General features: G+C 44.2%; 1 protein-coding gene across 1 annotated transcript in view; it reads right to left on the bottom strand.

Moving 5' to 3' along the window:
* Positions 1–26,166, bottom strand: part of WWP2 (WW domain containing E3 ubiquitin protein ligase 2) — a 131,431-nt gene that overhangs the window by 13,133 nt on the left and 92,132 nt on the right. The window contains exons 9-11 of the mRNA XM_058528152.1: positions 16,991–17,080; positions 9,373–9,547; positions 3,260–3,314 (exon numbers count right to left, since the gene is read on the bottom strand). Of these exons, the coding sequence (XP_058384135.1) occupies positions 3,260–3,314; positions 9,373–9,547; positions 16,991–17,080 (320 nt within the window). The remainder of the gene's footprint in view (positions 1–3,259; positions 3,315–9,372; positions 9,548–16,990; positions 17,081–26,166) is intronic.

Raw genomic sequence — 26,166 nt, 5'->3', positions numbered from 1 at the left:
AAACCAGAGGCCTAATTACAACCAGCTGTGCACAAAGTGGAGGCATGGCCAGCCTCCCCTCAGCCCTGGTTCCCACCCCAGTCCGTCATGGCCAGTCTCTGGTCCTGCACTGCTCATCCACAGGATGCAGCCGACCCAGGCGCCTCTGTCTCACAGGCAGGGTCATTGTGGGGTGGCTGCATTTTCCCTCATACCTCCCTGATCAGCACTCTGCACCAGAGGACCTACCCACGCTCCATCACATCTCTTTTCTCCTGCTTAAAGGCAAAGTTTCATTCCAAAACTCTCACATCCCAGCAAAACATGTATGTTGTATGTGTGCAGATAAACACCTGTAGGTAGCTGTGCGCACTCACAATGCCTGTCTTGTTCTTACACCTAAGCATGTGCTCTGAGACAGGGTGGAGTTGGGGAGCTCAGACACACTCTCTCTCTCCTCTAGGCAATCTTTACTCTCTTACCCTTTCTTGGTGCACTGATGATGCTCTGGGGTGCTCTAGGGAGGAAGTCTGGGCTTCAGGAGCAGACCCAACTCTAGCTGATGATTCTGGACTTTGAGAGGGGTTGACAAGGGGCACCCCACCAGCTCCAGGTGGATGGCAGGCAAGACTAGGGGTAAGGCTCCAAACGTGAGAGAAGTCACCCTTCCCAGGAAGTTCCTGAGCCTTCAAATCTGTTTCTGTCCCAAAAACAAATGATGCTAATGGCTGTCCCTCTTTTACAACAACAGAGTGAAATTAAACAAATAAAAATAATCAGTTCCAGAGGCTACAGGGAAACCAAAAGCTGAAGAAGGTGCAGAACTGAGGAGCCTACTCCTCCCCTCAAGGATCAGGCTGCACCGTTCCCAGGATCAACGCAGGGGCTTGGTCTCTCTCTGCCTTACCTGGTACCCATAACTCGACAGAAATTTTAAAAACACCAACGGAAAGCAAGAAAAGAAGGTGCCCAGGATTGCTACAGAGCTACCACCACCTCAGAACAGCTTGTGGGACCATCCCACAGAAGGCAGGCTTCCCGAGAGGGTTCTGAGGGGAGGGAAGGGCCGCTCCAGCCTAGCAGCTTCTGCTTTAAACTAGATCCTCCGTGTCTGCTCTGCCAAGGGCCAAAGCCACCACTAACCGCCGGGCAGGAGGATCTGTCCAGCCGGTCTGGGGCCTGCGCCCTTGTCTCTGGCACTGCTCGCAGAGCACGGGGCCTCCTGGGGCCACTGGAACTGCTTCGCTGCATACAATTTCATACTTTGGGGGCTGGGAACGTCCTTAAGTGAGCACCTAGCGCGACCCCATTTAGGAAGAAATGGACCTGGGATCATTCAGTCACGTGCCCAGGGTCAGGGCAGCTGAGGAGATACAGATCTAAACCTGAAGTGTCCTGACTCAGGGCCGGTGCACAGAGAGAAGCACAGGGTCTCTCCTGGGGGAACAGAAAGGGACCCAGGACAGAGCGCAGGAAAACAGAAGACTTGACAGTAGGCTCGCACTAAATGCAATTCTCGTTTGGTTTTGCTGCTCTTTCTGTTCACTCTTAACTCTCCCTGGGGAGGTGGTCCTGCCACAGCCCTGGGGAAGCCAACACAAAGCCCCAAGGATTTGTGATTAAGCAGGTTCCCTGGCCCTTGGCCAGATGTTCTTTTCTCTTAGTTTCACACCACTACTGTCTCGTGTGTTTTCCGTATCATTTGTAAACAGCATTGACTCCGACCCTGGCTCCTAGCCCCATCTCGAATATTCACACTTGGCTTCTTGAAGCTGTTTTCAAGTCCCCACAGCTGCTCTTACTTGGTGAGCATCATTTAGCAGAACTGGTACAGAAATAAATCACCTGACTCTACAGAGCCAGGACAACTCCAGGTCCCCAGCCCTGGGTCACGGTGTCTACTGTGCCTGCCAAACAGCATTACGGATTCTTGTTTAATCCAATGAGTTTTCCCCTGCCTAAGCAGGGATCCTAAGTGTTTGACACTCTCACGTTTCACTTGCTGCCAATCTCAGAGATACCAATGACCTGTCGTCGGCTCAGGGAGCCAGGTGGATCATCTGCATGCATAAGAGATTCCCTAGCAAAAAATCAAGAACTGTGTGGAAGCCCCCCTAACTGATATATCCCACTAGCCAGACAAGAAGGTCCATCCAGTGCTCTGCAATGCAGCCGTAATTCACTAAGTGATACCCTGCAGGTCCAAGGGGTTGATGCAACCTCATAAATTACTACCAGGGAGTAGTTGTGTCTGCACCAAGAGGATCCAGCTCGAAGGCTGCACTCTTCCAGGCAGATGCTCGTCCCGCTGTGGTCAGCTTCTCCATCTTTGTTGGGGAGCGTACCCCGGCCCAACTTAATATCATCTGTGAACACCACCAAACCAGCATTTACTGTCTTCTGCTGGCCTAACCAATAAATTAAACTTGACACACGCTGATTCTTGCAAAAACTGCCTTCTTCAGCTCTTAGGGACTCTTGCCATATAGAACAAAACCCTGAGCTAGCTCAGAGAGCTACAGAATGCGCTGAGTCTCGCCATCTCTAATGACCACTTTTTGCACGGCCACTCCTTCCCAAAACAGGCATAAAGCCCGGAATCTTTCTCAAGTCACAGATGTTCATCCCTCTAACTCATTCTTGGCAAATCATACCAAGGACGTGGAACAGGTAAGAGGCAACTACCAATGACAAGGAGAATCCACTATGGCGTTAATAACTAGCAACGATGCACTTTCATAGAGTCGCCACCCAGCATGCAACTCGCTTCCCTCTGGTCTCCTTCACAGCTGTGTTGCAAATAAAAAGGTAGCTTCCATTAACCAAAATTAGGCTGAGGTCCCCCAACATCTCAGCTGCAAAGAGAAGTTTGTTAAGGTGGCTCTTTCCAATCATATGGTCACAGACCTGAAACAAATGCATCTGGGAATCAGCCAGCATTAAAATATCCTAGTCAGTGATAGGGTAGATTCTTGAGGAGACACCTTGAAAGTCAGAACCAAAACCCAACAGTCCCAGGGCTGCTCAGGGACTTCTTTCATAGAGTCACCCTCCTTTAGCTATGGTGGGTGAATGTTACTGGGCACAGGGGAACTCAGTTACTTTCCCAACCTTCCAAATCCATTGCCTGTAAGTGCTCCAGCCAGGCACCCCCATAGGGTGTGCTGGAGAGAAGCGAAACAGGAAACCGAGGGATGGGAGTGAGGAAGACGTGCAGAGAAAGAGGACAAAGCGTGGTGGAGCGTCAGTTGAGGGCGTAATGGTAGAACTCAGTACTTACCCCAGCCAGGAGGGAGGGGGCCCAGTGGGTCATGGTCAGTCGAAGCACTCGAAGACTAAACACAAGAAACATAGCAGAACACAGATGTTAAAAAAAAAAAGCCGCCAGTGAAAAATAAATCATTCGATAAAAATGCCGACAACTTATTTCCACTTTGTAGAGGATATAGTGGGGCCTTAGATGGCATCTGCTCCTCCCAAAAGTCTTCTTCAAAAAAGAAAAACTGAAAAAGAACCCAGCACACTGAGGGCCCTGATAGGTTCTGGAGAGGGTGGAGCGAGGGGGAGGAAGAGGTGCGCAGATGAAGGTGGGCCAGGGTGGCGGAGAGCGGGCCGGCCCCAGGCATGGCAGGAGCGGGACTGCCCGGCGAGCTGGGCCGAGTGCCTCTGCTCAGCTCCTGCTCGAGGCGTCCAAGTCGACTGAAATCACCACCACCTCCAACTTTCTCCAAGAACCACACACAGGAGGGGAAAAAATATCGCAGGCCTTTCCAATGAAATCATTCCCACAAGCCTTGCCCACGCCCAGAGCTTCCTGGCTGGGGGCTGGGCCCTCCTCCCTCCACCTCCCTCCTGGGTGCGCTGGGAGAGGGAGCAGCGGTGTGCACCAGCAGCCCAGACTGAGGGCACATTCATGCCCCAGGCCCCTCACCTCCCCCAGGAATGTTTTGCTTCCCTTCACAAAGCACCTTTATTCTCCTCTGGCCTGAACCTGAAGTTCCTCAGTGTTCTGTGTGTGCCTGTCTGGGGAGGTGGGGCTGGAGGCGAGGTGGCAAGAGAGAAGGGGGCGACAGGAGAGAGAAGGGGGAGCTGACTCTAGGACTTCAGGGTTATTGTTTACATTAGAGCCCCCCACCCCCAGCCTGATTCTGCTGCGAGGTCCCTGGGGCCAGGCTGCAGTGGACCAAGAGGTCTCATATCCTGCGGGGAAGCGGGCGCTGTCAAAAACTCTTCATAGTTAAATAAAACAAGGATTGTTCCACACTTGTTGCTTTCCCCATTTTTTTTTTTTGCTGAAGCATTTTTATTTCACTTACTAAAATTTAACCGTTACATGAGGGGATCAAGTTCTCAATGCAGACTTCGGGCTGCCTGGCCGGCCCCGTCTGGGGGTGACGGAGCCACACACGGGCAGGGGGATGAATGGAGCTCAGTCTCGGCTTGAGAAAACATTGGTGGAACTCAACTGCCAGCGAACCCCCTTTCACAGCCCTCCCTCCACCCCCAGCTGAAAGGACAGAGAAACTTTCTTTCCAAGGTGGCAGCACAAGCAACTCTTCCAAAGCAAGGTCCAACAAAGACGTTTAAGTCTTGAAACCATAGGTTCCTTGATGGGACAGAGGCCCCTTTCAGCAAAGGGCCTCCTACCAGGCCGAATGAAACTGCAGGATGGTGCGGGAAGCTGGGCTGTCCTCAATGTAGGGCACGTTGCCGTCAACCTCGAGGACGTGCCTAAAGTCTCCACCACAATTCAGATTTGTCTGATGATTACTGAAAAAAATCGCCCAAATTCACAGAGGGCATTTTGGTGGTGGGGGAGGGGAGCAGCATCTCATAAAATCCAAGTTCCTCCAACTTGGTTTTGTAGTTAAAGTACAAGAACAGGTGCAATAGCAGCTTTCAGCAACAGAAGGAATCGTCACGTGAGACATGCATGCGTTTCAGCTAATGACGCTAAATGGAACACAGTGGGTAAGTACTGAGCTGTAGCAGTGTCCCTGCAAAAGGGAAGAACCACAGAAAAGGGCAGTTAAGAAATTGAAACCATCAGCCCTTAGCGCAAAATTGTTTTGCTGCTTCAGGTCTTTTTTCAGAATGAGTGGATAACCCATAAAGCATTCAGGGGCTCCAATGGGAAATGAGCTCCCAACTGGTACCAACTGGGCTCAGAGGGCTTAGTTATCCTTTGCTTATCTCTACAAATCAACAGACCAAAAGGTCTTTACTGACAGCCTCCGTGACCCGCACTAAACTGGAAACAAAATATATTTATCAGCCTGTTTCTTAATCTTTGCTTTTTTTTTAATGTCACAAACTTCATACAATGTTGGCTTTCTTTCATTAAAGTGGTTTTTTAAAAATTTCTTTGGCGTCCTCCTATTCTCATCCTATCAGATCCACACCTTCCAAAACCCCTAAGAAGGAGAGGGGAGAGGAAGCAGAGAGGAAAGGGAGAGAGACCAGAGACTGAGAAACATGAACAACACATGAAATGGAGTCAATGCAAGCTGACGCTCATCACGATTTTACCTCTTATAGTTAAAGCAAAGCACTTGACTATTTTGGATATTTCTTCCCTAATGTATACAGCACAACTTGAAAAATAATAAAAGGAAATGAACAGAAGCCAAGGAGAAACAAAAAATAAAAGCTACGTATCATGGCCAGAAAAACAAAACCCCAAAAGCCCACATGGCCAATGAGCCAACCAACAAGCCCTTCTCTTCTACCGCACTTCTCCCCCGAATGAGAGACCCCAAAATGTTACCTGGAGCACGGCCAGATAAGCACAGAGAAAGGGGTACGGGGGAGTGACGGTCAGAAGAGAGATCCTGGAATGTGCAGGTGACTCTGACAGGGCAGTTTCCTTAATTACTGTGAACAGGAAGGAACGCTATAGAGTAATTTTCCTGGTAACTGTCCCTAGCTTGGGAGATCTGGGGTGCAGGCCACGAGCCAGAGAGCTCACGTGAGTTCAAGTCTCTCAGGGACTAAGCACTAAGTTCAAGTAATATTTTAAGATACAAACTCAGAAATAAAGAATGTCTAGCAAATAGAGCCGGGGGCGAGGAAGGCTCTGGGAAGGGCATAAAGGTTACAGTGTGGAAGGCAGGCTCCTTTTTTGTAAAGGATGCACCCAGTGGGCACAAAACAAAATCCAGGTGCTTGAGAATTCAACCCAAGGGGCTCTCTGCAGAGTAAGAAACATGTTATCTGTTTCTGGATGATGCAACTTGGTGTCCATACTTTAGGAGCCACAGAATGACTTGTTTTGTCCAGTAGACCCTGGCTACCTCCTAGTTATTAAGGGAGGAACAGGGCAGGAGGAAAGGAAGAGGTGCCACAGAAGTAGTGGCGGGCCGTGAGCCGGGTCCTGTCGCAATACACAACTTGCACGGCCGCGCCAAGCATCCCCAGTGGACCACAGCAGGAAATCAGAGCAAAGCGAGACTGCAAGTGTGAGACACAAGCACGTGTGTGATGATCAGAAGCAATAGAGGCACACCAGGCGTCAGGAAAGGGAAGCGTGTCAGAACTAAGGAACAATAACAGAGAGACCGAAAAAGGTGTGCGCTGAGGCAGACAGCAGGAAGGAACTGCGGGAGACTGCGGTCTGGGATTCCCTTGATTTCCACCTTGAACTGTATTTCGTGTTCTCTGCAGGGCAGCGAAGAAGGTCTCGGTTTCAGCCCCGCAGGAGGAGGAGGAGGAGAAGCCACTGGTGTGGTATCAGCTCTTAAGTCTTCCAAGTCAAACCCTGGGCTGAGGCCAAACCCCAGAATAACTCTATGAAAGCAACTCTTCTTACTTGTAACCAGGACGTGGCAGCACAGCAAACACGAGGGGCAAACCAAATCCAGAGGGGGAGGGAAATCAACAGAGAGACACTGAAAGCTGACCCAAAAAAGATTCCTACCACGCTTTTCAATATGAGGCTTGTTTAACAGGGAAAAGGGAACCATCGCCTCCATCCAGAACCCCCCTGAATCCCCAGCCAAGCTGAGAAGACCATTTTAGAGTACTCAGAAAATTTTTTAGCATTTAATTTTTACTTCCAGGGGACCCTCCAAGTCAAAGTTCTGCCTCTGCAGGCCCAGAATGATGTTGCTAAAATGAGAGGCAGGCAGGAGGAATAAATGCTCCAAAAGACCAAGCAATGTGAGCTCCAGAATCTTCCCTTTCACACACCAAACATCTTAGTCAACATCCGAACCTACTCGGTGCATGGTAGGGAAGAAAAAAAGATCCTTTTAATGAATTTTCTTTTTAATTAGAGAAGTTGAATAAGCATGGAGACAAAACCATGTGAGACTCCTAAAATGTGTTCTTGTCTCTAAGTCAAAGGACAAAGATACCCTCCCAGTTTTGTGGCCAAGACTACCCAAGAAGATAGCAGGTAAAGTCTTTGGGGTCCAGCTCAAGAGGAACAATTTCTGAAATGCAGAGAATGACCAGATTCCAGCCAATTTTAAAAATGCAGAACTGGGGGCTGGCCTGGTGTGTAGTGGTTAAGTTCACGCACTCCACTTTGGCAGCCTGGGGCTCACGGATTTGTATCCCGGGCACAGACCTACACATGGCTTATCAAGTCATGCTGTGGCAGCGTCCCACATACAAAATAGAAGAAGACTGGCACAGATGTTAGCTCAGGGACAATCTTTCTCAGGCAAAAGGAGGAAGATTGGTAACAGATGTTAGCTCAAAGCCAATCTTCCTCACCAAAAAAAAAAATGCAGAACTGGACGCCAGGCATGTGTCAAAGGAGTTGTGGGGTGGAAAGCGAGGCACAAGAGTATATGCAGGGCTGCTCCAGGCAGACTACCAGGGCATGGGCTGTAGACAGACACTACGGTTGACCTTGGAGGCAACTTAACGTGACCAACACTGTGCTTCCTGCTCATCCACACTAAGGAAACTGGCGTTCCTCACCAGTTTCCTCACTGTATGATGAGCAATCAACCCCCACAGACAGAAGAAGGGACAAGCCAGCCCAGGGAGAGGCTACCATGGCTTATGGTTGCTGGTGCAGCTCCTGCTTTGTGTGTGCCAATGAAGGCAAAGCTGCTAAGAAATGCTACTTAATTAAACAGAATTAAAGATTTTCTGAGCATCTAACCAGGCTAGTATCCAATTTAGAAATGGGTTGTGGGGTTAAAGTTCATTTCAAATAGAAACAGTGTGGATTAAACACAGTGATTAAATGTCATGGACCAGCTCAAAAAATTTCCAGCCTCCAATACACCACATCCTATGTGGGTTCTACTGCAAATCCCAAGCTTCATGTTCAAGGTTCTCTGAGAAAATGCAATCAGAGTTCCAGCTTGGGAATCCCACCTCTCCCTGCCAAAGAGGCTGTGTGGCTGGGCTCCCCGTAGCTTCAGGCTCTAATGGGATGGAAACTCAGGAAGGTGGGGCTGGGAGAGTTCCTAAAGAGACAGTCTGGACACCATTAGACAGTTAATTTGGGGCCACTGTACCCTAAATTCTGGACTAGAAAGCTTAAATGTTATTATTTAGGTAATGATCACGGAAGGTTTTGAACCAGTAAAGTGATGAAAAGACAGTGATATATGAAGATTATTCTGGTGGGAACAGGGAATACAGGCTGGAGGAGAAAGAATGCTGCAGAGAGAACAATTCAGAGGCTGCCCTAACCATTCAGTTGGGAGGGGCATAGGAAAATCAGGACTCAGACAGAAAGAGGTTGATCTAGACCAAGGATCAATAAACTACTTCTCTAAAAGGGCAAGATAGTAAATATTTTAGGCTTTATGGACTATACAGTCTCTGTTGTGACCACTCAACTCAGCCACTGTAGCGTGGAAGCAGCCACAGCCAATACCTAAACTACTGCGCGTGCTTGTGTTAATAAACTTTGTTGACAAAACCAGGCATAGGCCAGTTTGGCCCATGGGCCATAGTTTGCCAACTCCTGATCTAGACGAACTTTAAAGGTACCTCCATCCCCGAGAATCTGTCACATAATAAAGATGTAAAGAAATACGGTAGCAGCAATGAAAAGAGAAGGACTGCTTTGACTTGAAAGGGTGAGGCATGGGAGAGGTCACAGCTGGCCTTCAGGTTTCAAGTTAGAGTAAATGGACGTGAATGGAGGGGCCAGAAGAGAAAACCAGTCTTGGAAGAAAGAAGGAGAATTCCATTTCAGACATATTGAGTCCTTAAACACAGAGGCTGGACATAGAGATGTTAAGTTAGAAACACTGGAATTTGAGGAATTTCACTGTGATGAGTAAAATCTCCAGGGTCAGAGCACTGATGTTTCTGGCCACCGTTTTACTGCTCACCAAACAGGTCAACAGAGAATGTGCGAAGCTGCATACTCTCAAGTGCAGGGAGGCTCCCCTCTCTCGAGGCAAGCCCCTGACTTCTCACCTGGTAGAGGAATCTTTGGCTGAAGTGCTGCATGGCGCCCTGGAGCTGATTCCGCTGTGATTGCCACTGTTCGTAGTTCCGCACATACTCCGCGGTGGGGCGCTGCCAGGTGGTGGTCCGCGTGTTGTGATCCACATAGTAGAACCTGCCTCGGGGGTCTGTGCGTTTCTCCCAGCTGGAAACATTAAGCTCAGAATGAATATAGTGACCACCCCACCCATACCCTCAAATTTTAGAGGAATCTCAGGGTGGCTGGCAAGGAGAGACAGAGGGAGGGCGAAGTGTGGTGTCTGGCACAGGAGCCTGGCTGCTCCTGGGAGGCACAGTCAGGCAGGCCCCAATCACAGAGGCTTCTGGAGCTCAGATGATTACAGCAGACGTTTGTGGTTGCCTCTGCAGCAACCAATCCCTCCTTACCATTAGCTCCTGATTTCCATTTAGGGGATCCATGTGGTTCTGGGGAAGCTGACTCTACTCCCAACCCAAGTTGACCTGTTGACTGGACTAGAAGTGGGCATGTGACCTATGGTGGGCCTATCAAGGTGAATCTCAGGACTTTTGCTAGCAACTCTGGGGAAAACATAGTCTCTCTTCCTTGCCGGATATGACTGAGAAAGCATGCAGTCCTAGGAGCCACTGGCTGCCATCTTGACCCCAAATACAATATGAAGTTGACCCAGTGGATGGCAGAGCAGAAAAATGAGAAAAAAAGCCAGCCCCTTGGTGATACTGTTGGGCCACTAGATCAAGCATCACTTGAAACCAGGATCTACATCTAGAATTTTCAGTTACATGAGCCAGTAAATTATCTTCATTATTTAAGCCAATTTGGATCCAAATTTTTGTTATTTGCAACTGAAATTATCCTGAAATGGGTGCCAGTGAAAACATGTTGCATGGTCATGGGAAGAAGAGCCTGTGCAAACAACAGCAGGACTCTCCACATTATCTTTAGTGAAGAAGCAACCTTTCCAAAGTTGGTCCTAAAACACCCAGGGGCAAGGCAGGGCTGGAACTGAGGGTAAAAATCCTCAGCTGTGCTTGGTAGGTGTCACTTGATTTCCACACACACAGGGAAGAAGTGACCAAAAGAGAGCAAGAGAGGGAACTGTGTAGGGTAATGGAAATCTTTTATATTTTGATGGGGTGTAGATTACATGAATGTATGCATTTGTCAAAACTCAGCGATCCGTACACCTGAGTCTGTATATCTCAATGTATGTAAATTATACTTCAATTTTAAAAAGTGAATTTGAATCCAATCAAGCCTCCATATCTAATTACAGTTTATAGCAAAGATAAGGGATAGGGGAGCATGTTACACAACACCACAGAGTCACAATCAGCCACAGCCAAAATATGAGAAATTCTATGAGACAAATGCCAAGGATCTTCAACAAATAAGTGGCCTGAAAAAATAAGAAAGGGCAGAGGAACTTATAGATGAAGAGAGACTTCTGAGACATATCAGCCAAAAGCAATGTGTTGATCTTGAGTTTAGATTCGATTCAAACAAATTAAGGGTAAATACATTTTTAAGACAATTGGGGGAAATGGAACACCCACTGTATATGACACCAAATAATTAAATACTGTTAATTCTGTTGGGTGGGTTAATGGTATTTTGGTTATGTTCTTTAAAAAAAGAAACCACCTCATATCTTAGAGACATATGTGATGTATTTATGGATCAAAGGATATGATGTCTGGGATTTGCTTTAAAATTCATTGGCCCCCTCCCCTGAAAAGAAGGAGGTCAGATTAAATAAAATGTTAATTGTTAGAACCAGGCAATGGTTACAAGAGATTCATTGTCCCATTGTCTCGAATTTGGTGTATGCTTGAAATTCTCCATTATAAGTTTGAAATGGGGAGGAGAAAAAGGGGTTTTAAAAAAGATGAGAGATAGCACTGAAGAAAATAGGATTAACCCACTGCAAAGGGACCCCAATATGGATTATATTGTATGATTCCAAAGTGTTGGAGAGTCCCTGTTCCCTAACCACCTTCTCATTTCATCTTCTCTGAATTCTTATCTCACTCACGTGACTATTATGCTTCAGTTTGGGTACCTTCCTCAATTTTTAGGGTTAGCCTACTAGCTGACTTTTTTTTGCCATCCCTTCAGTGATTCTTTTAAACTCAGAGCCACCCTAAAAATGGCTTCTCCTCAAGCAGTTCCCAATCCCTGGGGCCAGCTCCCAACTCGTGTCTGGACTCCGCCTGCGAGACTGCCTTGCCTTCATGACCTGCTGTCACTTTGGATTTAACTCAACACCACAGCTCTCTCCCCAACCCTGAGTCTTTCCTGGTCTTCCTCACGTTATCCTCCTCTCAGGGATGAAACCACACCACCATTTCCGGCTCTTCCTTTCCTGCTGACGTCAGTAAACCACTCAGCCCAAGGGCTTCTTTTTTTGTTGTTTCCATGCCCTTGACTTTCCATTTCTATGTCCAACTATCCCAGAACCAGTCTCCCCACTCCGATCCAGCCTATAATCTGCCACCAAGGTAACCATACCAGGTTGACTCCTTATGTCATGCTCCTGTTCAAAATTTCATTTAGTAGACTCCCCACTGCCCTTGAGTCAAACCCTTTAGGTAGTAGTCAAGGCTCTCAATAATCTGGAACCTTCCCACTTCCTCATAAGTCCTCTCAACTAGTGATTTTAACTTACTTTTATTCATTATCAAAGAAATCACGTATCTATAGTTTAAAAACACAAATAGAATTACAGGGGATACAATGAAAAATAGTGCCTCCCACCCGACCTCTCCCCATTGCTGCTTCCTGTTCCTCAGAAGCAATTACTTTCAACTCTTGACTGATTCTATTTATAGCCATATTATAAATAACATGCTTATTCCATTATTCTTGATTTCTGCCATATTAGATATTACTTATAGACTTTCTGCTATCAAAGCTGAGAATTTAGTTATTGTATTCCCCCCATCACACACAATGCCCTCTCCTCCCCCATCCTCCCAATTTAGAAAATCATTATTAAATCAACATACAGAGTTTGTATTATGACTTTGCAAAATACTATAAATATATTTCCTTACTTGTATAACTTCTTCTTTTTTTCTGGAGTTAAGAATTCTATGTTTCATTCTGCTTGGTTTTCAAGAACCTATCACTAATTCAGCCCCAGACTCTGACAAGGCAGGTGGCCTCTAAGTGTCATTATCTCTCAGCCACCCTTCGCCCAGTGTGGACAGTTCTCCAGGCCTGCTCTACATTATGTGTCTTGAGTCATCTTCCCTCGCCTTCCTCTTAGGAATGTCTTTGGCCCATGAATTGAGTCCCCTGTGTCCTGCATCTCATGACTTCTTTCTTGGTTTCCTCTCATCTGGTGGAATAAATCATCTAGTACCTTCTGAGAAAGGATGCACCAAAGTTAATTTTTCGAAACCCTGCATGTCTAAAGATGCCTTTATTTTAACTCTCACACTTGAGTGTTAAAATGACTAAAAGTTGATTTCTAGACAGGAAATAATTTTCCACCAGAATTTTGAGGGTCCTACTCCATAGCTGCTGTTGAGAAGAAGGATGGCATTCTTGATTCCTGATCCTTGATATTTACCCTGTTTTTTCCCCTCTCGAAGCTTTTGAGATGTTCTCTTGGCATTCTGAAATTCCATTTGGACGTACCTTGGGGTGGGGCTCTTTGCATTCTCTGGGTTGGGCATTTGGTAGGCCCTTTGAATTCGGATACTTTATCCTGCTGTTCTGGCAATTTCCTTTTATTCTTTCTTTGATAATTTCCTATCCTCTATTTCTCTGTTCTTTCTTGCTAGAACTACTTTACAGATGTTAGATCACCTACACTCATCTTCTAATTTTCTTACCTTCAACTTTATCTTTCAATCTTCTATTTAATTTTTTTATTTCTGCTGTCATATATCAATTTCTAAAAGCTCTTCTTGTTTTATGCCCAGTTCGTTTTACGGTCTCCTCTTCTTCTGGCAAAGACGCCATATTTTCTGCCAAATCTTTGAGGATATGAATTATAATCCGGTTGTACTTTTTCAAGTTTTTTTCAGCTCCCTACATTGTTTTCACCAAGTTCCTTTTTCTCTGTCTGCTGGTCCTTGGCTGTTCATTCACATTCAAAAGTGAGCCACTTAACAGGCTGACTGGAAGCTCTGGGTACCCAGGAGGGGGCTGGCTGACCAGTGGCTTCACTCAGCTGTCTCACTAGAAGATCCCCAAATATCACAATCCATAGTTCTCTCCCCTTAGACTGGTCACTTTCCCCAGCAAAAAACTTTCCAACCTTTAGCTTGAGGACAGCATCCTCACTTAATTCCTCTCTTCTGACTTCATCTCTGCCTTCAGCTATGGCTGTGTCCTCCTAGCAGCTTCTCACACTAGCGGCAGTCACATGGCTATGTGTGTGTATGTGGGTGTGAACGTGTGTGTATATGTGTGCATGCATGTATGTGGCAGAGGGATGGGAGTGATGATTGAGAACCTGGGAATCTAACTTCTCTCTGTACAAATTTTAAACTTACTTCAGGTTTTTAGTCTCATTACACACACGCACGCACACATACACACACATGTCTCTGATCACTGAGGCTTTCCAGGGTGCAAACTGGCTGGCTTCCTGGTGGATACACCACACTGTGAGCTTGCTTTCAGCTTTCTCAGCTCTGCCATTTATCTATCAGCAACGAAATTTCGATTAGCATCTGCCATATGCTGTTCCTCCTCTTCCACTCCTTTATCATTATACTTTTCTATACCTTTATTGCCATTTTAGCGGGTTTTCAGGAAGGAATGGAAAAAAGCACATGTTTAGTCCACATGTTTAACCAGAAGTCCTCTGCACTGGTGAATTTCAAGCTTCTAGGCAGCATGACCCAACCCTTGATTTCAGGTGAAATCTTACGCAGAATCGTAATCTATAAAAACAGAGGAGTGGCTGCAGGCCAGTCAGCCTTTTCATGCTCTTTGGTTGCAGTGGGCATCTCCACCAAACCCAGGGGCCTTGCTGGACACACTTTGAGCATTTTTGGTTCACACAAACCTTCCACTCCATCAAAACTGCTCCATGCATCATTCCCTAAACCTGTTCCCCCAAACTAAATTGCCTTCTTCTTTTTATTTAAGTCCACCTCCAGCCTTTCCTGCAAGACCGAGTCTGATCCACCTCCCTCTGTGAGGCCTCCTCTACACCAAGCTCTGTGGTGATCACTCACTCTACTCACCTCTAGTCTGAGCATCGCCTAAGAGTGACTAAAGAGAAAATTACTACATTCATTCTTAGCTACCAGGTCCAGTACTTTTTGCTCCTGGATGAAATGACCAGTCCTCATACAGTGTCCCATGGGTCTGACAGAAGGGGATGGCTGCAAGAAAGTGAATCCTTTTGCTCAATCTGGCTCCTAGGTGACTAGGTCTGCTGAGATAATGGCTCCATCTGTAGTTTCAGACTGCTCTCACCACGGTGATACTTCCCTGGGACGGAAATTCTCCCATTACTTAGCGATGAAAGTTTAGCATTCTATTCTCTCTGGGTTCCCCATTACAGAGTGGAAGTAAGAGCCAGGGGCTCAAAGGTCTGGGCCTAAAACTCAGGAAGAACTAATAGGCTATGTAGGGTGTAGAGCTGAGCCATCTCCCAATAAAACACTAAAAATATCCTGAAAATAAGAAAGTTGGATCTAGTGTCCCACCTCAGTACTTAAAGAAGAATAAATCTTCAGCCATCCTTAGAAGACGCCATTAAATATCTTCATTTAGATTCCATCCAAATGTTCACTAGGTCAAGGCCTACATAACTTAAAGACGAGAGAGGTTCAGAGGCAGCAACCAGCACCCTTCCAGAGTTACCACTGCTTTTAAATATACATGCTGGAAATACATAAAGGGTAAGTGTGCAACGCATTCTGTTAAAAGCCAATGATTAATTTGCAAGACAATGGAGAAATTTGACTAGTGACTGGGTATTTGATGATAATAAGGAAATACTGTTAACAATATAGTGATTTTATTTTTAATGAGAGAACATTTTTTAGAAATATATACTGAAATATGGATAAAATGATATGATATCTGGGATTTGCTTCAAAATAATCTAGGACGGGGGTATGAAGGGGCGAGTGAGGATTACAGATTAGGAGTTGGCAAACTTTGTCTATAAAGGACCACAAAGTAAATATTTTAGGCTTTGCAGGCCATATAGTCTCTGTCACAATTATTCAACTCGGTCATTGAACACAAAAGCAGCCATAGACAATAAGGAAATAAATGAGTGTGGCTGTGTTCCGATAAAACTTTATTTACAAAAACAGGTGAAGGGCTGGATTTTGTCCACAGGTTCATAGTTTGCCAACCCCTAGTAGAAATGAAACAAAACTGGCCGTGAGTTGATAATTATTGAAGCTAAGTGTTGAGTATGCTATTTTGTGCATATTTGAAATTTTCCATAATAATATGAAAATTTCCATAATTTCCATAATAAAATGTTCAGTCTTTTTCTAAGAAGTCAATGTTTAACTTTGGTAACTTCACTGGACTTAAAGTCAAAGTAGAAAACAGTGAGGACTAATAATGACACATTATGAGTTTCATTTCCAGAAGGGTAAGGAAAACACAAGCATTCTACTGGAAAACTGAAACTAAAAGCAGCCTGTCCACAGAAATTTGTAGGACCAGAAGGTGAGGTAGCGCTTGCCTGGCACATGCCTGACAGCTGAACCAAACAGCACAGGAGTTCTCCCAATACTGTCCACCTCTGACATCCTCTCCCTCGGCAAGTTTAGGCTGGAGAAGTGTTCATATTTCATGCCTTTCATGGTTGCTTTACTGGGAGGTGATTCTTTCCTCAGAGCAGAATACATTCCCTTTCAAAAGTTCTCAGGACGAGGAGACACATGTGGAAAGAACTTTCTGTCCCTGGCAGACAAGGAACCAAACCCCTTCTCCTTGAACTTGGACAGTCTCCCTTCACTTGGAAGCCTCACTCATCCTCTGGTTTTGGAGAACTGAGCTGCGTTCTCACAAAGCCCAGCTAAACGAGAAGCACACTGTCATCAGGGGCTGGTTGGGCACAGGGGGCTGTGAAATGCATCAATACCCTTTCTATCTTGGCTTCCGCATGCACTTTTTTCCCAAGATGCTCTAAAAAGCCTGGTATATCCTAAGAAATGAGAGCAGAATTAAGGTAAGTGAATAGGAAAAACAATCAAGTGACCTGGGATAAATGTCCCTGTACTTTGCTTCCTCCACAGAGAGACTGAAAACCTGGCTCTAATAAGATATCTCTGTAGGTGAAATGACTGAGGGCATCGAGACACCAATGGCCCAGAAGGCCTCTCCAGACTTCCTTCCTCTAGGACCCAACAGCCATGGTAGCTCTAAATACCACTTAATAAAGCCCACGGCCATCAGTTATGGTCAATACAACGTATGTGTGGAGAAGGGAAAATAGAAAGAGAGAGGAAAGAATGTAGAAGGAGAAGACAATGGGAGGAGGGGAAACAAGAGAGAGAGAGGAGAGGGTGGGGGAAAATAAAGAGATGGCTATGGCAGCCAGTGGTGGAGAAGCCACAGGGTGACTCTTGATGCCAGTTCTAGAGTCTCAGGGCTGGTCGGTCCATGCCTTACCCTGGAGGAAGAGGCCGCTCCCAGGTGGTGGTCTTGGTATTGTGGTCAACATAATAGACACGCCCGTTGGGCAGCTCTCGCTGCTCCCATCTGAAAAATAAAGTAAAGAACCATGATATACACAGTTGAAAGGCATAAGCCCTTGTTCGAAAGGGAGCCCTTCACTGCTGATATAGCTAATTTGAGAGGAAACATCAAAGATGACGTGCAACAGCCAACACCGTGTCAAAACCACTCCACGCTGTCACTGATGGCAGCACCCAGGACTGCTTCTTGAGAAAACTATAATAGCTCCCTTTATGGACTCAGTGTACTAGGACATGCCCTAGATTGCTCTAAATGCCCCTGAATAACCCATATGAGTCTACATTTCATGGATTTTTCTAAATCAGTGTTCCTTGGCCATTTGGGGATCAAAGATCTCTTTAGGAATGTGATTTCCCTTCCTCTTTCCTTCCAAAGTGCACTTACCAACAGAAATTTATATGCAATTTCTGGGGTTCATGGGCCTCACCTAATACTTATCTATGGATCCTCCAGCCTTTTTAGCCTACATTACCTCTTAAAGTCACAAATTATATATGACTGCCTCTGTTCTCCTAGCATCATATATATTCATGATCACATTTCTTTTTAAAATACAGGACTTATTTACAGAGGATCTTTAAAAGAGATCTGGGGGGGCCGGCCTGGCGGCGCAGCAGTTAAGTGCGTGCGCTCTGCTTCGGCGGCCCAGGGTTTGCAGGTTCGGATCCCAGGCGTGCACCGATGCACCGCTTGTCAAGCCATGCTGTGGTGGTGTCCCATATAAAGTAGAGGAAGACAAGCACGGATGTTAGCCCAGGGCCCATCTTCCTCAGCCAAAAAGAGGAGTATTGGCAGTGGATGTTGGCTCAGAGCTGGTCTTCCTCATAAATAAATAAATAAATAAATAAATAAATAAATAAATAAATAAATAAAAAGAGATTTGGGTGAATCGAGAAACATAGCATACTGTTATTTATTGACTGCTCTACCCTTAAGTCTGTAAGTTAATATGAGATCACGGTGTTGAGGGTGGCTCATCTGTGCTAATGGAAGAATGACAAGGTAGCAGATGATGCAAAGAGATATAATCCACAAGCAAAATCACTACAAAATACAGCCAAGGACCACCCACCCTCACACTCCCGTTATTCCCACACTCAACACAATCTTACAGTAATTTCACTTACCCAGAATACAGTAACCTATATATAATGGATGCAAAATTTTCATTTATAAAATGATTACTTTATAAAGGATGTTAACAGTCCCATTAGCCTTTATGTTTCACATTGATTTTATTGACTTCTACTTTTGAGTACTGCCTAGGGAAGGTGACCTTTTCCGGGAAGCTAATAAAGTCAGTTATGCAGAAACGCTTGTTTTGAAAACACCAATCTATTCCAATGTGATTGATACATGAGGGAACAATGTGAGCATAATGTGAATTTTGTGTTTGCTTGTGCGTGATTTTGCCTTTGAGAAGCACTAAAGGAACACAGAAGACTTCCCCTAGCTAAACTCAGTCACGTAAGAATACACAAAACCTACACGCATCTACCAGCTACCTCAGCTGACCACATGGTATATGCCATACCCACCCACATCTGCTGTTACAACTCCCATCTGGTTGCAGACAACCCTCCTTGCACTTCACGACAACTCACAAATTCCAACCCTTCTGACATCTGCTTCCACAAGCAACTGTCAGGTCTCCTCAAGGAAACATGCCATATCCACTGTAGTGATATGTATCTCAGTCATTTAACATGTGTAAAACTGTGCTACCATCCTTAATAGGTTCCCATTTTTTGTGGGTGTCATTGACAAATTTTGGAGTGTTATGCCCCTAACCCATTTTTTCCCATAAGCTCTGTAGTTTTTATTGCATGATTTTGCATAGCATAGTGACTTTTAGGAACACATATGTTATAGCAGAGCTGACTGTACACTGAAATAAATGTCCTAACTTTTATTACCAAGCCTGATGTGTCTACTCCAATAGACATTAGCTTTACTCAATATCGTTTCTCATTTAAACCAGGATGTCTGATCAGCAGACTGCATTGATCAGCCCCTTCAAGGTTCGTTCAGATACAGATATACATGAGGTTTTTAAGGCAAGGAAGGGAAGGCGGCGCCATCACCCACTAGCATCTACAATGAGCTACGGGCTCAAGTCTTACCTCGTGCAGTCCTTGCCTCTATCTTTTAAGGTGTGAAAAGCCATCACCATGACGAAACTGAGGCTTAGAGAAGCTAAGTAACTCTTACGTGACATTCAAACTCAGCTCTGACTCCCTAGCTCATGAGTTTTACCATGTCATGTTGAAAGGAAGACAGGAGGAAAAAAAAGGTCAACTGGAATTTACAGAGAACCTACTACCCAGCAGACAAGGTGCCAGGCACCTTCCCAATCCTCATCTCGAAGTGAGCAACTTTCCTTAGCACTGGAGTCCAGGTAGGGGGCCCTGAGGAATCAAGATGACTGGGGAGGAATTACAGTGGGTTTCTAGGCTCCAGTTTATTCACAACCCTCTGCTCAGATCCGGAAGATCTGCATCTACCGGAAGAGGCTGCACATTTTGCACCACTGGGAGGGTTAGCCCTGGGAGCAGCGAGCTCCAGTGGTTCCACACTCTCACCTCTCAAAAGGGATCAACTATTGGGTTGAGGACCAGAGTGCTACAAACACTATTAAAATGAGCTTGAGCACATTTTCTGTCCTGGGTATTTTTGCTCAAGGCTCTGGTTGAAGCAGATACTGGTGATTTGAGCCAGGTGCCCTGGCCCCTCCCACTGCAAAGGGAAGATCCTCACACTTCATTCAGTAATTTATCAAAAGGGCAGAATCTTCTGGCAAAAGTGTCAAGATGAAAATGCACACCAGGTAAAGTTAAAGATCTTCTCCTGCCGGACACCTTTCTGAACTAAAGACAAAACAGTAACAAATACTGCCAGCTCAAGAGGCTGTGGTCCCATCTGTGGGGATCTGGTGCGGACCTTTCAGCGAGCATGGCAGGCTGACATACTGTGGCTTCACACCAGCTCTCAAAATTCCTCCTGTCTGTTCGGTAATAGACCAGCAAATCCAATACCCTCTGTATTCATCTGAATTTGGAAATGAGGAAAGTCTTGAGAAAGATACTTGGCTGAAGGGTAAGCACTGAAACATGGAAGCTCCTCAAGGCAATGGCAGCAAACCACTCTTTCATAACCTTTGCTCCTAATAAGACTTGAGTAGCTGAGAGCTTCCCAGCATTCCCTGGGAAGTTAACTATATCCTTCCCTTCCTTGGCAATTTTGTGGCACAAATCACTAACAAAATTAGTTTGCTCATGTTGCAGTCACTATTTGGGAAACTGTCCATAACGTGTGGGTGGCGCTATCCCTTTAATAAAGACAAAGTATTTGTTGTAGCGATTGGCGATAAAATGCACTAAACACATTTCTCTTTATTCTGATAATTCTTTTGTTAAAATTTTAATCTTATAAGCAGTCTCTACTTTTGCCTTCTTTTATATTTCATTTCAGTTAAGGAGAAAATTGGTTTTATTATACTTTGGCTAACATCTTAATTTGAAGATGGGGTAATACTTAAAATTCCACGAAGTAAATGCCTTTAATTGACACAATGGTGTTCCCACACACTGCCAGAAAGGAAATCAGTGTGAAGTGCTCTTCACTTCTATTCAAGAGCTACAGTGGCTCTTTCCCAGCCTAGACAAGAGATCTGTCCATCCTGTCTTTGATCCCAGCTGATCCTAGAAATGAAACTCTCTCTTTCAGGGACTGTTATTGTCCGGCAAATCTCAATGTCCTTCTGTGAACCCTCTCAACAGGCTTAGCTAGAAAAACAGTTTCCAGAGGAGCAAGACCTTTCTTCCATTACCTTTCTTGATATCTACCTTTTTCCTTTTAAAATTGAACTCCTGCTCAGATTAAATGTCCATGTGGGTCCTCCCTGATCCATGACCTGGCCTTGCTGCTTTTCTTAGAGAACTCTCAACTCCTCCCTTACCTGCATGGCTCCTCAGAATTCATACATCTCTCTTCCCTTCACTCATGCAGCACAGTCGGTCAATTCTATTGTCAATCAAACGAGCTTCCCCATCCTCATTTCTCCTCAGGAGCCGCTGACCCACATAAATTAAGCCTTCCAATGTCTTGGTTTGGTCTCCCCATGCCAAGAAAGTGATACTGGCAGCGACCTTTCATCAGCACATCCCTGTCAGGGGTTAGGTTTCTGTCCCTTATAAGCATCTTCTTGATGCTGAGATTAAAAGGCTTTTCAATCAAACTACCTATGGGTCTCAATACTGCATCCTGGTCACGTGGGTCATATCCTCTCCCATTGAATAGCTTTCTTTGATGCTCTCAGAAACAGTGTTCAAAGCAGCAAGCCTGTTTCAGGTCCCTTCCCAACACATTGCTCCTTGGCCTTCAATGAGTAACATTCAGTTGGACCATGGACTACACAGAGTCTCTGTATTTGAAAGTACTTAAAAAGTAGTCTCTAATTTCCATTAACCTTGGGTACTTTTTTAACCTAAATTACCTTTGCTCCTATGGATTTTAACTGCCCTTTACTCAATTGTATATATTCCATGCCCATGCCCCAATCACCCCACCATCACGATTATTAAAAGACTAAAGGCTAAAAATCCCATTATTAGGATGACATCCAATCATTTCTCTCCTATGTTATCTGAAAGGAAATTGTCTGGTCACCGGAACCACATTTTCTTGTGGAAGATTTCCTAAAAGGTCTTCAGGAAATCAATTCTCAATTACCTGCCATTACAGTATGTATTCAACCATCCTGATCAACATACTTCTTGGTCACATTCCCCTGTGTTTGAATGGAATCACAGTTTCACCAAGAGTTGGATTAAATTGGGAAGAGATTAAAGCTGGGTGAGGGTTTCAGGTTAGTAACACACACGATATCAACATGTTCAAAAATTCTTAGTAAGAACCTTATTAACTTGTATTATTGATTAATTTGCTCTCTTATTAACACAGGCACTGGGCATTAATACAGCCGACTTTCAATCAAAATTCACTCTCTCCACTAGAAAAACAAAGTCACACCAGAACCCTTACATACCCCAAAGAAAAGATGCTTTGCTGGTTACTTAGACAAAAACTAAACTTCATAAAAAGACATCAAAAGTATTCAAGTATTCTTAAAGCTGCCTATGTAGAAGTTCAACTCCCCACAGGCAAAGATATATGGAATTCATATTTTCTTATTTTATGTTCCTATAATAAGTGACTCTGAACCAGCTCCTAATCCCCAAGCTTTGGCCACTTCCTAGGCAAACCATAAGATTTATTTCCCCTGCAGGGACGCCTTCAGACTGTTTGATGAGTCAGAAATCTGTGCGCAATGGAACACATCTCCTGCTCACTGTCTGCATCGCTTCAGTAGGTCCTTTGTAACCTGAGCAGGAAATGTGTTCAACTCCGTCCCTCCCCCAAGAACCCTTCCTGAGAAACGGAGCTTTCCCTTAAATCTGAGCATACTAACCCCGTTTCAAAAACTATCCACAACCAGCACGTTATGCCCTTTAAGCACAGGATGGCACAGAGCAGCTGCTGGGGCTTCTGAATTAGTCTCTTTCTTCTTCTTCAACCATTCCATTTTCTTTGCCTTGGAAAAGTTTCCAAAGCTCTTCAGTGGAAGTTGACGACATTAAAATATATGCTTTCATAGACAGGCAAGACAATTCCTGGAGATGGTATCTATAAAAAAATTTTTTTTTAACATTTTTGCAGATAAAAGATTTTGCAGACGTATTTGGCAATGCAAGGAAATAGTCACTCTTTAAAAAAATAGTTGATGGGAGCAAAAATGGGTATGATCTTTCCAAAGGGCAATTTGGCATCTTGGTCAAAAACCTTTCCTATGTGAATATCCTTTGACTCAGCAACTCTGCTTGTAGGACAGATCCTGAGGAAATAATTATGTGTCAAAGACTTAGCTGTAAGTGCATCTGTCACAGCATGTTACAGCATGTTACAGAAAAACTGGAAACAACCAAAATGCCCCAAAATGGGGGATTAGTAAGATAAATTGTTATTCTATAACAGGTATTCAGTCATTGAAATTAACATTGTAGATAATATTGACTCGCTCTGATGATTACCATACATTGGGTGGAAAAAGCAAGTTAAAAAATAATATGCATGGGGCTGGCCCGCTGGCGCAAGCGGTTAAGTGAGCACGCTCCGCTTCCGCAGCCCACAGTACGCAGGTTCGGATCCCGGGCCCACACCAACACACCACTTGTTAAGCCAGGCTGTGGTGGCGTCCCATATAAAGTAGAGGAAGATGGCACAGATGTTAGCTCAGGGCCAATCTTCCTCAAGAAAAAAGGGGAGGATTGGCATCAGATGTTATCTCAGGGCTAGTCCTCCTCACACACACACACAAAAAAATAATAATAATATGCATAAGATAATCAAAACTTTGTTTAAAAATTATATAAATGTACTGTTTTTCATAAATCTAAAATGCCATCAATTGTAAGATGATTTAACATATCACTAAGAAAGAAAAAGACACTGCCAATTAAACTATGACACTCTGAAGCTTGTAAATCACATCTTGATTTTAAAGAAGTTAAAATAAGAAGTAACACACACATCAAAATCAACAAGACATGGGTGTGTATGTATGTAAAATTTTTACAATTTCAGAGCAAGGAAGAATTTTAGACAAGAGACAAAAGCCTATGAAGAAGATTAACAAATTTGACTATGTAAAATTTTGAACTATTGTACAATAAAAGGCAACATAAAAAAGTGAAAATAGGGGCTGGCCCTGTGGCGTGGCAGTTAAGTTCACGCACTCTGCTTCGGCAGCCCAGGGTTCGCGGGTTCAAATCCTGGGCGCAGACCTACGCACCACTCATCAAGCCATGCTGTGGCAGCGTCCCATATGCAAAACAGAGGAAGATGGGCATGGATGTTAGCTCACGGCCAATCTTCCTCACCAAAAAAAGAAAAGTGAAAATAAAAACCACAGGCCAGGAGAAAATATTTGTATGCACATAATTGAGAAACCATTAGTAACTACCATATATTAAGAAATCCTGCAGATTAAAGAGAAAAAAGGCAAATAGTCAGGGGCCAGCCCGGTGGCGCAGCGGTTAAGTGCGCGCACTCTGCTGCGGCAGCTCTGGTGGCCTGGACTTCGGATTCCGGGCACACACCGATGTACTGCTTGTCAAACCATGCTGTGGTGGCGTCCCACATAAAGTGGAGGAAGATGGGCACGGATGTTAGCCCAGGGCCAGTCTTCCTCAGCAAAAAGAGGAGGATTGGCAACAGATGTTAGCTCAAGGCTGATCTTCCTCACAAAAAAAAAAGAAAAAGAAAAGAAAAGACAAATAGCCAAACAGAAAAATGGACAAAAATATATGAATAGGCAATTCACAAAAAAGGAAACCAAAGAACCAAATAAAAAACATGTATAAAGAGGTTCAATCTCAACGGTAATTAAGGAAATTCAAATTAAAACCACAAAGAGATACCATTCACACCCATCAGACTGCCCAAAGCAAAAAAAAAATCCGACAATACTAAGTTTTAGCAGGAATGCTTATGCATGTTCATGGGAGTGTGAATTGATGAGCTGACTCGAGAAAGCAATTTGATAGTATCTACTAAAACTGAAGATCTTCACCCACTACAATGAAGAAATTCCAGTTCCAGTACATGCCTTAAAGAAACATTTACACAAAAAGTCATGCACAGAAAATCTTCATTGAAGCATTGTTTATAATTGCGAAGAGATAATTCTAGTATAAATAAATATAAGGTACATATTATATTTTCTATTTTAAATTTATGATATATAATATATAAATATCGTAAATATAAATAAATTTTAATTATAACAAATAAATTTTTACCTATTCATACAACAGAATACCATACAGTAAATTTAATGAATGTACCAAATTCCATGTTATCTCTGCATATAAGGAATGGGATCAGGGAAGGGTTCACAGGGACTTTCAATCATATTGATAATATCTTCATCAAGAAGTTAAAAAAGGGGGAGGTCTGCAGCAAACGCAGCATAATGCTCAAGCTTGATAAAGCTGAGTGGTGAGCCCACAGGCATTTCTTATATTACTCTCCTGTCTTATCTGCATGCTTAAATATTTTACAACAAAAAAGTAAATTTTAAAAGCGCATACCATAAGATTATCAAACTTTGGTAGATGTGTGTTTAGGTGTCTGTGTCCGTACCTGTGGTCTCGGGCAAACTGCTTAAGGTTTTCTCATTTGCCAAACAAGGATAAAAGTAGCTCCCACATGGTGTTGTGAAGACTGCGTGAAATAATCCACATAGGAAACTTTGCCCTCCCCAACACACTGGAAACGTTTAGCAGACGTTAGCTGTTATTAACGGTCAGGAAAAAAATAGACCCAAGGTACATGAAAACACTAACAGTTAAATCTGGGTGTTTATTTGTTATTGTTGTTTTTCTTCTTCTCTCCTCTCCTATTTATTTTTCTAATTAAAAAAGAAAAAACTTTAAAAATTTTAAGTGCTACTGAGAATGAAATCATTTATTTTTCCTGTCATTCGACAAACACTTCTCCATTTCCCTACAAGCCAAGTATTATGCTAGGTGCTGGGGATACAAAGATGGACACAGTGCTCCCTGCTCTTGAGGAGCTCTCAAGAAAGTGTAGTAAAAATGAAAATTCATAATTACACAAGAATACACACATATGGTAGGTGAGAATGTTTCACGGGCCAGCCTCTAACAACAGTAGAATTTGGAAATAAGGCTTTCGTTTTGAGAGGAGGAGGAGGAAGCCAGAACACGTACCGTTCGGCATTACCTAAGCATGTAATAATCCTTGCAGAGTCAAGAACTAAACTGTATTCTGCAAAAAGACACAGATTCTCCTGGCACAATCCTTTAATCCAGTGCTGATCAAACTATGGTCCACGGCCCAAACTCTTTGTTACTGCTCAGTGACCAGAAAAGTAGAGAACTTTCTAAGCATTTGGAAATTTTGTACCAATTTAACATTGCCACGACATCCAAATAATGTGATCAGCAGATTCATCTCATTGAACACGGTAGAGAACAAAAATAAGCATTTCTAACAGATTGAAAATT

Source organism: Diceros bicornis, chromosome 32 (genome assembly GCF_020826845.1).
Source record: "Diceros bicornis minor isolate mBicDic1 chromosome 32, mDicBic1.mat.cur, whole genome shotgun sequence".
In the NCBI taxonomy this organism is placed as follows: Eukaryota; Metazoa; Chordata; class Mammalia; order Perissodactyla; family Rhinocerotidae; genus Diceros; species Diceros bicornis.
Note: the sequence above shows the minus strand (reverse complement) of the source record. Positions and strands in the feature narration are given on the sequence as shown.